Source organism: Sinocyclocheilus rhinocerous, unplaced genomic scaffold, assembly GCF_001515625.1.
Source record: "Sinocyclocheilus rhinocerous isolate Xijiao unplaced genomic scaffold, SAMN03320098_v1.1 scaffold837, whole genome shotgun sequence".
Lineage (NCBI taxonomy): Eukaryota > Metazoa > Chordata > Actinopteri > Cypriniformes > Cyprinidae > Sinocyclocheilus > Sinocyclocheilus rhinocerous.
In genome coordinates, this window is record NW_015650219.1 from 911,977 (window position 1) to 924,584 (window position 12,608).

Consider the following 12,608-nt stretch of genomic DNA (forward strand, 5'->3'; position numbering starts at 1 on the left):
ACAGCTAAGCGTCCATACAGTGGAAAGTTACAGAGAACCTCTCTGCTCTTTGAGCAACACACCAAACTGACCAGACTGATCTCTCTGCACATTTAGAGAACTGAAAGAAAAACGAGAGAAAATAAAACAGCAGCAGTCAGCTCTTCTGAATTATCCATTTAATCGATACTGTGTCAAATAACAAAAACAAAAAGGCAAACCCAATATCTGCTCACACAGTGGATGATCTCTAAGCTACGAAACTAAACAATAAGACAACCTCGGACAGTCTTAGCATCAAAGGAAGCCAAAATGTTTCGAACAGGGGCTCTTTTCACTCCTCAGACTGATTTAGGCTGCCAGCATCCCTCCATTGCATCCTGTTAAGTATGTATCATTTTCTAAAGGAAGTTCCCTCAGAGCAAGAAACTAAATTCATCATTCTGTGTGTAATGCTGGTGGCCTAATCAGTGGTTATATTTATATACCTGATGGGATAAAGTCAACAAAAGAAAACTGAATCCCAAGGAATTTGAGGTCTGTTTTATGTTTTTAAGCCATTGAAACTGACATGAAAAATGTTGAACACCACTTCAAAGGCAGTAAAGTCTCATAAACAGGCACAATGCTCTTGTTTTAGTGTGAAAAGGGAACTGCTGTATCTCTGCTATGATTTGTCTCCTACAGAAGGATGTCACAGAATCAACTAAAATCTTAGATAAATAAATATGTAAAAACATAAGGCAAAGCAAAACAGCCACTCGTTTTAAATAGGCTAAGTGTCAGTGATAAATTAGGTAGTCTGAGATCATTAAAAAAAAATCTATCGTAAAAGTTACGTGACCAGAAATGTGATTTTTGTGTTAATGTTACTTGAATTTTTAATTCACAAAAACATTATGATTTAATGACAAGTGATGTACCCATCAAGTCAAAAATAGTCAAATACTTGGCACTTTAAATGCAAGTGTACACAAGTTTTAACACATTATTCGAAGTAATACAAATTTTTTTTTACAAATATTAAATTTCAGTTTTTAAATTTTCTTAAAGAGTTACTCCATTCATATTCATTAAATAAAAGCTAAAAATCTGATATTAAAAAACATAATGATCCTGAAATACAGTCCACACACTGACTTTGAATTGTCATAAAAAAAAAAAAATCAGTCTTTTATGAAACTTTTACACCAGCCATTACACCATCCTCAGTAAGCGTTTTGTTTGTTTTTTGTACTTTAAGCACCACTCAATTATCAAAAATTAATTCAAAAACTGAAATTCCATTTTTGAATAACTTCGTATATCCATACAAAGAAAAAAAAAAGAGTGTCATGTCACTAACCCTTAGGTAGATACACACTATAAATCCATATTCTTCTGTCGAACTTGTACACATACACAACGGAAGGACTGTATATGTTTCCCTAACAGTATGCGGTAGCTGGTAGCTAAACATGTGAAATCCAGATTTAGCCACACTCAGATAACAAAGACAAAACACACTATACAAACAAACACATGTGGCAAACAGTGGCATCATAAACACTATGAGTGTGCTATTCCCCAAGCATTTACTGTTTATCATAGCATTTACATATTCACTGAATATATTCTACACATTCATTACAGTCTCAGACTGTAAAAAACTGCAGCCACAATAAAACATAAACTTTGCTCATTGAATATGTAAATTGACTCACACACCCTTCACTCTACCTGCAGACTGTGAGACGGGCAGTGTGTCTGACAGAAACACACACTCTGTGAATATGAGCAATCTCCTCAGACTCTTCAGACAGGTACAGCCAATCCGACCCGAGCATGAGACAGACAGACAGAAGCAGAGACGGATAAAGAGCGAGAGAGAGGTCTGTCCTCTCCATCTGCCATGTACTCATGTAAATCAGAGTGCAGCCCCGGGGTTGCCAAGAGCAACTTCACATAAACACTCAGTCAGTGACGAGAGCAGAGGGGGAGGAGCCTGAAAGTGATACAGCAGAGCTTTGAACGAGTTCCCCTGTCAGACTGTCACTCATCATCAGCATAATAAACACTGGAGACACACTGTCCTCCCTGCAGTGGGAGGTGGGAACACTTCTCTGTGTATTCATAAGTTCATTCCTGTTGAAAGCCTGTCCTCTTCACAGAAATGAAAACAATAGCAAGGGCAAATAAAAAAATTGAAGAGCATGATAATGAAGAAAGAGGAAGACAGTGACAGCAGGAAAAGAAAAGAAGGAAAAAATGAGAAATGTGAGGGCTTCGGGCAGAAGGTGGAGTGGTAAAACTCAAACACACACTATACATTCATAAACTAGCTGCCTCATGATGAGCACGTACACATAAAGTTTGACCTTTCAACTCTGTGCTGACCTCACAGATCTCAATTTTATCTGTTACACAGATTCCACTTTTTCATGATTACCTTTAAGCCAAAAGCAAGATACTGTAAGAGTCTTTGTGCTCAGTGTGTTCTAAAAAAGTTCAAAAGTCTGACAATACATTGAAGTTTCAAATCCAGATACATTTTTTAAAATTACCATTGAAAAGTTTGGGGTATTTCTTTCTTTCTTGTTTGGTTGGTTGGTTGCTTTAGTTATGCTCTTCAAGGCTGCATTCATCAAAAATAGAGTAAACACAGTACGGTTGTGAAATAATATTACTATTTAGAATTACTGTTTTCTATTTTATAATATAATGTAATTTATTCCTGTGATGCAAAGCTGAATTTTCAGCATCATTACTCCAGTCTTCAGTGTCACATGATCCTTCAGAAATCATTCTAATATGCTGATTTGCTGCTCAATAAACATTTCTTATTATCAATGTTGAAAAAAGTTGTGCTGCTTAAAATGTTTGTGGAAACAGATACATTTTTTCAAGATTTTTTGATGAATAGAAAATTTAAAATAGCAGCATTTATTTGAAATAGAAATATTTTGTAAATGTCTTTATTGTCACATTTTTGTGCATTCTTTGATCCATCCTTGCTGAATGAATATTTAAATGAAATTTTAAAAAATGTGTTTGTTTCTATATTAAAGCACAAGATGATTCTCAAATCATGCAGGATGACATGATCATCAGGTCTTGCATAAACCTGTGGCGCTGATGTCAACTCATTGTTTTAAAGAGGCACCTGTGGCAGTTCTGACTCACTTTATGCTCTAGGCGAGGCATGACTTAACCCTAACACTATGTCAAAACTTAGCAGTTATTAGCATGAGTGTGGGAACAGAACAGTTAGTCTAGTAGTGTAGTTTTTGTATAACTTGCAAAGAGACCTGGGTTAAAATCCTAAACTAATAATATAACTGTTTTAAATAAACCAAGCAGTTTGAATGGTCAAGGTGCTTCTTTATGCATGCTAATTACTACGAAATTGTCAAATTCAATGTAACATAACTTGTAATCATTTGAATAACAATTCGAAATACAAGTATTTTCACTAGTGGTGCCTGTGTTGGGCGTGGGTGAGAGTATATTTGTGATGTTTGTTTGGTCAGTGCCTGATGGCTCAGCAAATGATCCTATTAAAGTACTTCTGTGCGGCTAGCTGACAGACTGCAGGTTGAGCTCATTGGCGAGGAGCTCCTGGATAGCAGCACTGTTAGTAGCATCCGGACTAGTCTTCATTCAACCTCGGACACACAAAACCTCAGGAAGTACCCGACAAGCACAAGGTAACAACAAACTGTTAGAAAAACGTGGCCCTAGAACAAGTGGCCATGGTTTGGCCCTTGGCCTGGTTAGCTTGAAGCAGTTAGCCCCTGCTGGTAAATGCTGTAACTACACTCTTAAAAATAAAGATTCCAAAACAGGGGTTTTCACAGCAATGCCATAGAAGAAGCATTTTTGGTTCCCCAAAGAACCTTTCAGTGAACAGTTCTTAAAAACTATGTTTCTTAATGTAAAGAACATTTTAATAATCTAAATAACCTTTTTCCATAAAGTACCTTTTGTGCAATGGAAAGTTTCCATGGATGTTAAAGGCTCCAGATCGTAATAAAGAACCTTTATTTTTTGAGAGTGTACACCATCTCTCTGGATTGATGTTCATTCAGAAGTACATCTGTGTATTCTGATGGAATAACATTTTTACTAGCAAAATATAAATCACAAAAAGTTCATTAATAGATGATGACAGTGACAGATTTCTGGATGATATTTGTCCCTGTTTTTTTTTTGACAGTCCTGTGCTAGCTTAGCAAGTGCCATGCCAACGGATAGCTTTTCTCCAGGTATCCTGGACCTCTTTGACCTGAAATAGCTACAGTGCCACCAATAGTAGACATATTTCTTCAGGCTGATAAATGTGCGGCTTCTGAATAATGTGTTTGGAATGTGGTGTGAGGCTGTGTGCGGTATGTCTTGGATTTGCCATTCATTTACCATCTGCAGGGCTTGGATGTGCTTGAGCTCTCTGGAGATTCTTCCATCTCCATCAGGGATGGAAATACAGTCCAGATGTCTTCATCACTTATACCATCCATCCACAATCATACTGTTTTCACAACATCAGGACTGCCAAAAGAGCCTTCATCATTTTAGAAGGGTGCTGAACAAAAGCCCTTTTTGGCTGATTTTAGGGAGTACTGTGTAAGATTCAGGAAATATTCATCCTCAGTGACGTGCTTCAATAAAAAAAACAGTAACATTTCATTTAGATTTCTGTTTATATATGAGATCTAATAAATCGTTGGCAGTAACACACCATGAAAATCTTTGGACTGTTATTCTCACTGAAAAAAACTAAACAAAGTGATGACTGTCCCAGCGGTTTTCCTTACACATGAGAATGTTCATATCCGGCCATTAAAAGAGAAGTGCACCTCAGTTTCATCTCTTTGACCTCTGACCCTGACATCAAGGATGCTCTCTTCCTGTTTTGGCCGTAACATAGTGCATTTAGGTGAATATGATCATATGACCCTGATACAGGATGGACAGGGACAGGAACAGATCTGTCCCAAAAGAGTAAAATCCAGTGTTTGCAGGTTTGATGCGGATGCTCCGATGATGCAGGAAGACTGACACATACTAAATTTATACTTTTCCATGATGTCTATGAAAAATCTGTTTATACACTCATCATCACTTAATGTTGGTAAGTCAATACATCATAAAGCTATTGGTTATCATGCCTGTGTTTAGTGTAATTATTGGAAGTTGACTATAACTTAAAGCTATAGACTGCACTGCCCACTACAGGTCATAGTTGGCAAGTTCTATAACACATAAACCAAAAATAAATCTCATCCACAGTCTCTAAACTTTCTCTGGCATTAAAAATAAACAATATAAGTATATATTTTTAAAAAATACACCTTTACATCTGCAGCACAATAAAACCTGACTTTTTTCTTAATCAGGAATCACTTATGAGTCCTGACATTCACCTGTTCTACTTGTTACCCTCATACTTTTCTCAGTACGGATCGTGTCCTCTGCAGAGTCAAAGCTCTGTCTAGACATGCTGAGGGGGAAAAGGTAACGATGACTAGTGTTCACGTTGCAGTACAGTCACAGACAGGGGAAATGATCCATGTTTAAGTGCTCTGATTGCTGCTGGTACAGTGTTTATTTTCTCTTGCAGTGAGAAGCTGCGTATCAGCAGATGGAGACGGAAAGAGAGAAAATAGAGAGAACAGTGAATATCTGTAAGTAATGCTCAGGTTCCACGTAACTCAACGATACTATGGCTTGATGTAATACTCTTTATTAATGGCACTGCCTGATTCAACCTGACCATAATCAACAATGATGCTACTGTACATGTAAATATAGAACAGCTGAACAATCCATAATAAATATATCCACACTAACATCTAACTGAGCTCTATTATGTCGAGTCATCTGAGCAGACATTATAGCTTACTGCACTTCACAGTCAATCAAAAACAATCTAGCACAATGTTCTACATCTATAATATCTAAAAGCTCGAGAAAACAGATCTTCTGCAATGTTTAATTTGCATTAAAATGGAAGAATCCATTTTTAGTATGTGCTCAATTTTCAAGGATGCATTCAATTAATTAAAAGTGACAGTTAAGAAATGTGTGATGTTACTAAAGATTTCTATTTCAAATAAATGCTGTCTTTCTATTGATCAAAGAATCAATAGAAAAAAATTAAAGCAGCAAAAAAACCTTAAAAAAACTAAACTAAACTGTTTTCAACACTGATAATGATTTCTCTAGGACACTAAAGACTGGAGTAATGGCTACTGAAAATTCAGCTTTGCCATCACAGAAATAAATTATATTTTAAAACACAATAAAATAGAAACCCGTTATTTATATTTCTCAATATTACTGACTTTGCTGTATTTTAGGTCAAATAATGCAGCCATGGTGACCAAAAAAAGATGACTTACTGACTTTTTTGAATGGTAATGTCTTTCTTTAGACAACTTTGATTCATAGTTTGTAACACAAAGTGACACATATTCAAATTTGAATAGTGCAGCAGTGCAAAAGAAAAGATTCACTTGGCTTCTATCAATCACGTCATACAGTAAATCCAAAATTCAAGGTGTGTGTGGGCCAGTGTGGTCTCATCTCATCTTCCAGGAGGACAGATTGCATAGTCATAAATTGTCTTATTTCCTTTTCCTTTTATCCTTTCAATCCTCTTATCTTTTCTCTGCCTTATAACATCAATCCGCTCTTCAAAATATCCCTAGAGGTCATGGAGAGGAAATGCCATTTACAAAAACATTTGCAAAAGATGCCATGCTTCTCTAAACAGGACATACTCCACCCATCGTCACAGCTCTCAACTGTTCTGCTCCATTATGCTGAAGAAACTTCCACTGACTGACATCCACAATAAATAATACCCCTGAGTATGGCGGTGCTAGTGTTTTCTCCTCAAACAGTAAATAAAAGAAAGCACCATAACCTTTTCCTAAACACCTGTTTGTCACTGTGATGTGTAAATTTTGCCTCGAGGTCATCACATGCAACAACAAAAATTACATTCGAGCTAATTTGATCTATCATTTAGCCCCATTTTACCTTACTCAGTTAACATAAAAAGCATCTATTAATCAACAAGCAAATGGAACCAAATATATCTGTTCATCATGTAACAGATTTATTCATGTCATGTGGATGACCAGTCCTTCCAAACAGGTAGAAATAGCTATCAGTCTTGCCATATAGGCATTGCATTTGGGACAGACATCATAACAATATTGCTAAAGGCTGCAATCACTATATAGTCTGGATCGGATCAGTCAATCGATCAACTATGGCAATTTACACATAGTCATCCCTATAAGCTTCCAGCGATGTAATACTGATTGTTAGATATATGTTGGTTGACTGCACTCTATTTATGCATGAATTCACCTCTTGAACCCTGGCCCCACACACTTTCGTTATTGCTTGTCTCTGCTGGTCAAGTAAATTCAATCCTAGCTATCCAAATTACTCCCATCAAGTTTTTTCAATAAAACACATAAAATGATTCCCTTTTAGCTTGCAGAGGCTTGTGACATGAGATGGTGACACATCGTCTGAAGATGCTGTATCTGAACTTTAAAAAAGAAGATTGAATTTGCGTTGAGGTTTAAAATTATGCACATAACGGTCTATAAAAACACTTGTGGAAAGAAAACCCTCTTTGTCTTTTAGGTCAGAAACTTCAAATACATGCAACCAAATGACTGTAAACTCTCAAGAGCATACAAGGTTTATAGTCTTTCTGGCAACGTTTGACTTGTGTGTGATGCAACTCAAACGTCTTCGACCACTCTCTTCAAATTCCAAATCATAGAGAAGATTTAAGCTCTAATTCTCTAATGAAGGCAAGACTTTTGAACACTCACATTCCACAGAATGGCCTTTCCACAAATCCCCCAGATAATAGTATTATTTCCAATTAAAATCATTGTTAAGGCCATTGGTGCCCTTTAGTAGACCTCACATCACTTAGTGGGCATACTTTCAATGGGCTTGACCATGAAATATACCAGGAAGAGGGGAGGAAAAGGAAGTTCTCAGACATCCTTTGGTCTTTCATGCTCATCAATCATACGATAAAAACCTTTCAACTGGAAATGTTTTGAGTCATGTGATTGCTCACTGAGGAAACTGGTGACAAGCTTTGAAGTATAAAGTTAAGATGGCAGCGTGCAATGACAGGTCTTCCGTTTTGTGACTTGCATTAGTTGTTAACTGGATTGAGGCAGATCTGAATGTGAGCTTGCAGTCAGTTGTACTAAAAGATTGGAAACCTGGCATACATCACCAAAGAGAAGTTGAAGTTATAATAATTTAATACAAAATTTCAAGGTGAAAAGAAATTAAAACATGAAACTTATGCATGGATGAATCATTTATAATAGGATCAATAAAATTCATTTAGAAAAAAAAGTAAGATGAATTTTGATTTCATACTGACTACAAAACCGCTGTTTTCAAGCTGTGGGTTACTGAGTGAGGAAAAGTAAGTCGCGCAAAATTTGAGAATGCTGGTGAGTTCATGCAAAGTCATGGTATGAGGCAGCTAACAGCAGTGTTTCCTGCAACATGTTATGTGGCTACAATGTAAAAACAAACTACAGCACGAGCTGTATAGTTTGACTGAAAAATGCATAATACATGACAAAAAATGTAAATAAATCCACTCGCATTTATAAGTGAGCTTGAACTCTCCCGCCAGCATTAGCATTAAAAGCATTAAAATGAATTGTGACCTGCCACTCCGGATTTTCATGATCATAAACGTTAAAATTAATTCCTTGAAGTGACCATTGTATAGACCAGGGATCCTCAAATCTGGCCCACGAGATCCACTTTCCTGCAGAGTTTAGCTCTAACCCTAATCAAACACACCTGAGCAAGCTAATCAATGTCTTCAGGATCATTAGAAAATCACAGGTAGGTGAGTTTGAGTAGGGTTGGAGCTAAACTCTGCAGCGCATTGGCCCTCCAGGGCAAGATTTGAGGAACCCTGGTATAGACCATTGTATTGTATATTCTGTTAAAAAGCTGACTGTGTTTAGAACTTTGTGGCGTCCCCTTCTTGCGGTACCCTTCAAGTGTGCAAAAACACCAATAGACATTTGGCAACCATCTCAGTTACCAGTCTGAATCAGTCTGATGAATCCTTCACTGAACGAAATCACAGAATCCATCAGAGCTGCTACTGAACCAACATATACTGAACTGCCAGTTCTGTTTCAGTGCATCATTACATTACACTGCAAAGCTGTGACACCAGAAATAAAAGATATGGTCTATTCTCTCTTTGCTTGTATAACTTACACGCGTGTCTTTGTTAATATTTATCCTCTTCTTTGTGGCTTACCATAAGCCTTATGATAATGACATGAAATTGATAAGCAGGCATACCCAAAATAATATGACAAGGAAAACAGAAAATAAAAGAACAAATGGATTTCCTCCCTCATATTTCACTAAAATGTTCTTCAGTATAGAGATAAAGTTAGTGAAAATGTAATAGATAAATTACACCCGTCAGATGGGTCCTAAAAAAGTTTGTGGAACCCTTGTATCATCTTTCATCAATGGACCTCTCTTGTATCTGTGAAACTAAACCTTGCAAAGTAACCCAGGTAGAGTTCAGCTGTCCTATGCAAGAAATTGTGAGCTTGAATAGTGTTGTGTTTTCTTGCTACTTTTTTTTGGTTCACGACACATGGAGACAATCTAATCCTCATCTGCCTGCCCCAATCCTTCCAACACCCCAATGCAGAGTTTTCCAATGTTCCAGCACATATTTCACACTTTTTTCCCCACACAGTCTGTTGGCAAAAAAGTTTTCCAGCGTTACCACGGTTTTAAGTAGGCTATGTTTGGCCATATGCATTAATTAAGTTTGACACATCTATAAAACATAATGTGGAGATGAGAAGCCTCTCATTGATCAAGTACTGACATAAGAGATAGATCTGTTTACCTTGACTAACACTGCAGGAATGTGCAGCACCGAGAATGACTCTAATCATTATCCAGAAGCTCTTAAGTATGTGAAAGCTGGTGGCCCTGTTTTGTCTCCCCTGAGAATAGACCCTTGTATGTTTTACCTTTGCTAATGAACAGATACTAAAAGCTCTTTACAATGCAATGCAATAGCGTGAATTTTTTGGACAGAACAACTAAAGTACGTCATGAGAAATGCTGTGGGATACGGTGCATAAATCTACAGTAATGCTGGTTTTGCACCTGTCCTATTTCTACTAACGAACGCTGATGGCTATCTGCAAACAGCTGACAGCAGGATGAAATAGAACGGGGACCCCTTCCCCCACACTCACAGCATATGGTCTTCATTATATTTCACACTGTCCAAGATGTTGGCCAATCCATCAAATCTTCGTACTTTTCCACTGCGCGCTGTTTTGAAGCATGAAAGCAACTTCCTAATCTATTTCTACTTAGGCTTTTACCACCAAGAGCAACAAAATGATCGGATCAGCTGATGCAAATCCTGAGATTTCAGTAAGTGTGTAGTCTATATTGGCTCATTGGCTGATGTGACGTCCAGTGGGTTTAATTAAATTTGCGCTGTTCAGATTAGCTTGACCCGATGGGTGAAGAACCTATTAAATCAACCTTTAGAAACAAAGCCGTCATTCTGAATTGATCACCCTTCTTAAATTTCATTACATGTCATTTAGCAGGAACCATTTGTGTGAATTACAGGGACAGATCCAGCACAACAGTGTCAGGATTTTCTACTCTTTAGTCCACGGGGCATCCACATCCAGAGCTGAACCTGCGATCTCTGCATCACAAACCCCAATTATCATTAGTAGCCAAACTGGAGTGCACACAGGCTACTTTATTACAAACAATTATATACATACTGAAACATTTTTAAGGGACTTTAGTTCAAACTTGTAGGCACAACCAACTGTAGATATTAGTTATATATAATATATATATATTGATAGATAGATAGATAGATAGATAGATACATATAATATCAATATCAGTTCTCCTGGAGATTAACCCATGGATCAAAGTGCAGTAGTATACAGCCTACTTTATAGCATGTTTACCAATACTGATGACCCCAAAACGGGTGATATTAATACTGGTTCATCCTGATGTTTTTAATAATTAATATTTACTGCCATATCTTAAGAAAAATTAAGAGAGAGAAATGAATATTTCAGTGGCGCAACCCTAATGTAGGTTGCTTACAACGGGGAACATGATTGAGAACATGTGTTAGTAAAATATAAATATAAATAAATATGACAGCAACAGAGTAACTTTAGTTTACACTTCTTACAATACATTTAAAATGTAAATCATTATGTGCAGGGAATCATACAGTTTGAGCCTGTGTTAAAACTGTTCACATTTGCATATAACTGTAGGTGATTCCCCTACTCACCACATAGTAGAACTGCATGTCCTGGCGAACAGGGTCCTCAGGCTGCATGACTGTAGATGAGGTTTTATCCGATCCCATGTAGAACAAAACCATAACACTTCCTGGGTAGACACTCGGATCAGGTGAAAACAGACAAAGCAGATCCCACTTGTTTTCATCAGTCAAACTCTTGGTGGAGGGAGTCAGTCCATCTGTGAAGCAGCTCCTGTTTATGGGCCGTTGGTAAGAGGTTCAGTGTCAGTGCTTCCTCTGCGTCTGTGTATCTGAGAAGTGATAGCAGCTCTTCCTGTGAAGGGGTGCTCTCTGAGTGTGTCTGTGTGCACTCCAGCTGATAAAATGCGAGTCCCTACACGCAGCTCAGTGCAGCCTCTGCTGTGCTCCTTGCCTGTCAACAACAGGAAATGTACCACTGGCAGCTCAAAGTTTGACAAGCTCACAGCCTTCACTGTGATGCAGCACCAGGAAGCACTGGGAATGCATTAGTATGGGCTGTGCCGGTGGCTGGGATCAGGTCTCGCTTTTCCTGCCATTCCCTCCTCCTTAACTGCGCATGCCATAAAACAAAGGTCTGAAGGTTCAAGTCGGTTCAAGTATGACTAGCTTTTATCTTGGTAGTAATTGTAGTACGATAACTGAACTCTGCTCCATGATGTTTTTGATCTGACTAAAATATTAGAACCAACACTATGCACACTTGATCACAAAAAACAAAAAACAAAACAAGAAATCCTTTTTGACACGGATCTCTTCAACATTTCATTAACCCTATCCTGTTTCTTATATCACATTTACAAAAATTCATATTACTTTACTGTCAAATAGGTTGCAAGACTCGTGCTCAAAGTCTTGTGTGAAGACATTTAATAAATATCATAAATGGCCTACAAATAACTTTTGTCTTCTGTACAGACCAGCTATATGCAATATAAAATACAAAATACAAACACACACACACATTGAAAATAAAAACATATAATAATAAAATATGTATTCTTTAACAAGTACACTTTTTTTAATCCCAAATATTATCCTTTCACTTATTCGATTATTACTTATACAACTTTGCTTTGATCATCTCAAAAAAATCTGAAAATCCCAAGTAGTTCATCTCAAAAATATATATGTGATCATTTCAGAAATTCTGGTTAAAAGTTTGGGGTCAGCATGTTTTTTTTTTTTTTTTTTTTGAAAGGATGCATTATATTGATACAGAATGCTAATACAGCATTGAATGAATATATAAGGTTTC

The 12,608-nt window shown here is 37.1% G+C and overlaps 1 protein-coding gene across 1 annotated transcript in view; it reads right to left on the minus strand.

Annotated features, from left to right (window-relative positions):
* The window catches only part of arhgap36 (Rho GTPase activating protein 36), a 31,101-nt gene extending 19,214 nt beyond the window's left edge, over positions 1-11,887 (minus strand). Inside the window, exon 1 of the mRNA XM_016516540.1 lies at positions 11,360-11,887. Within this exon, the coding sequence (XP_016372026.1) occupies positions 11,360-11,452 (93 nt within the window). The 5' untranslated portion in view covers positions 11,453-11,887. The remainder of the gene's footprint in view (positions 1-11,359) is intronic.
* Between the last annotated feature and the right edge of the window lie 721 nt (positions 11,888-12,608).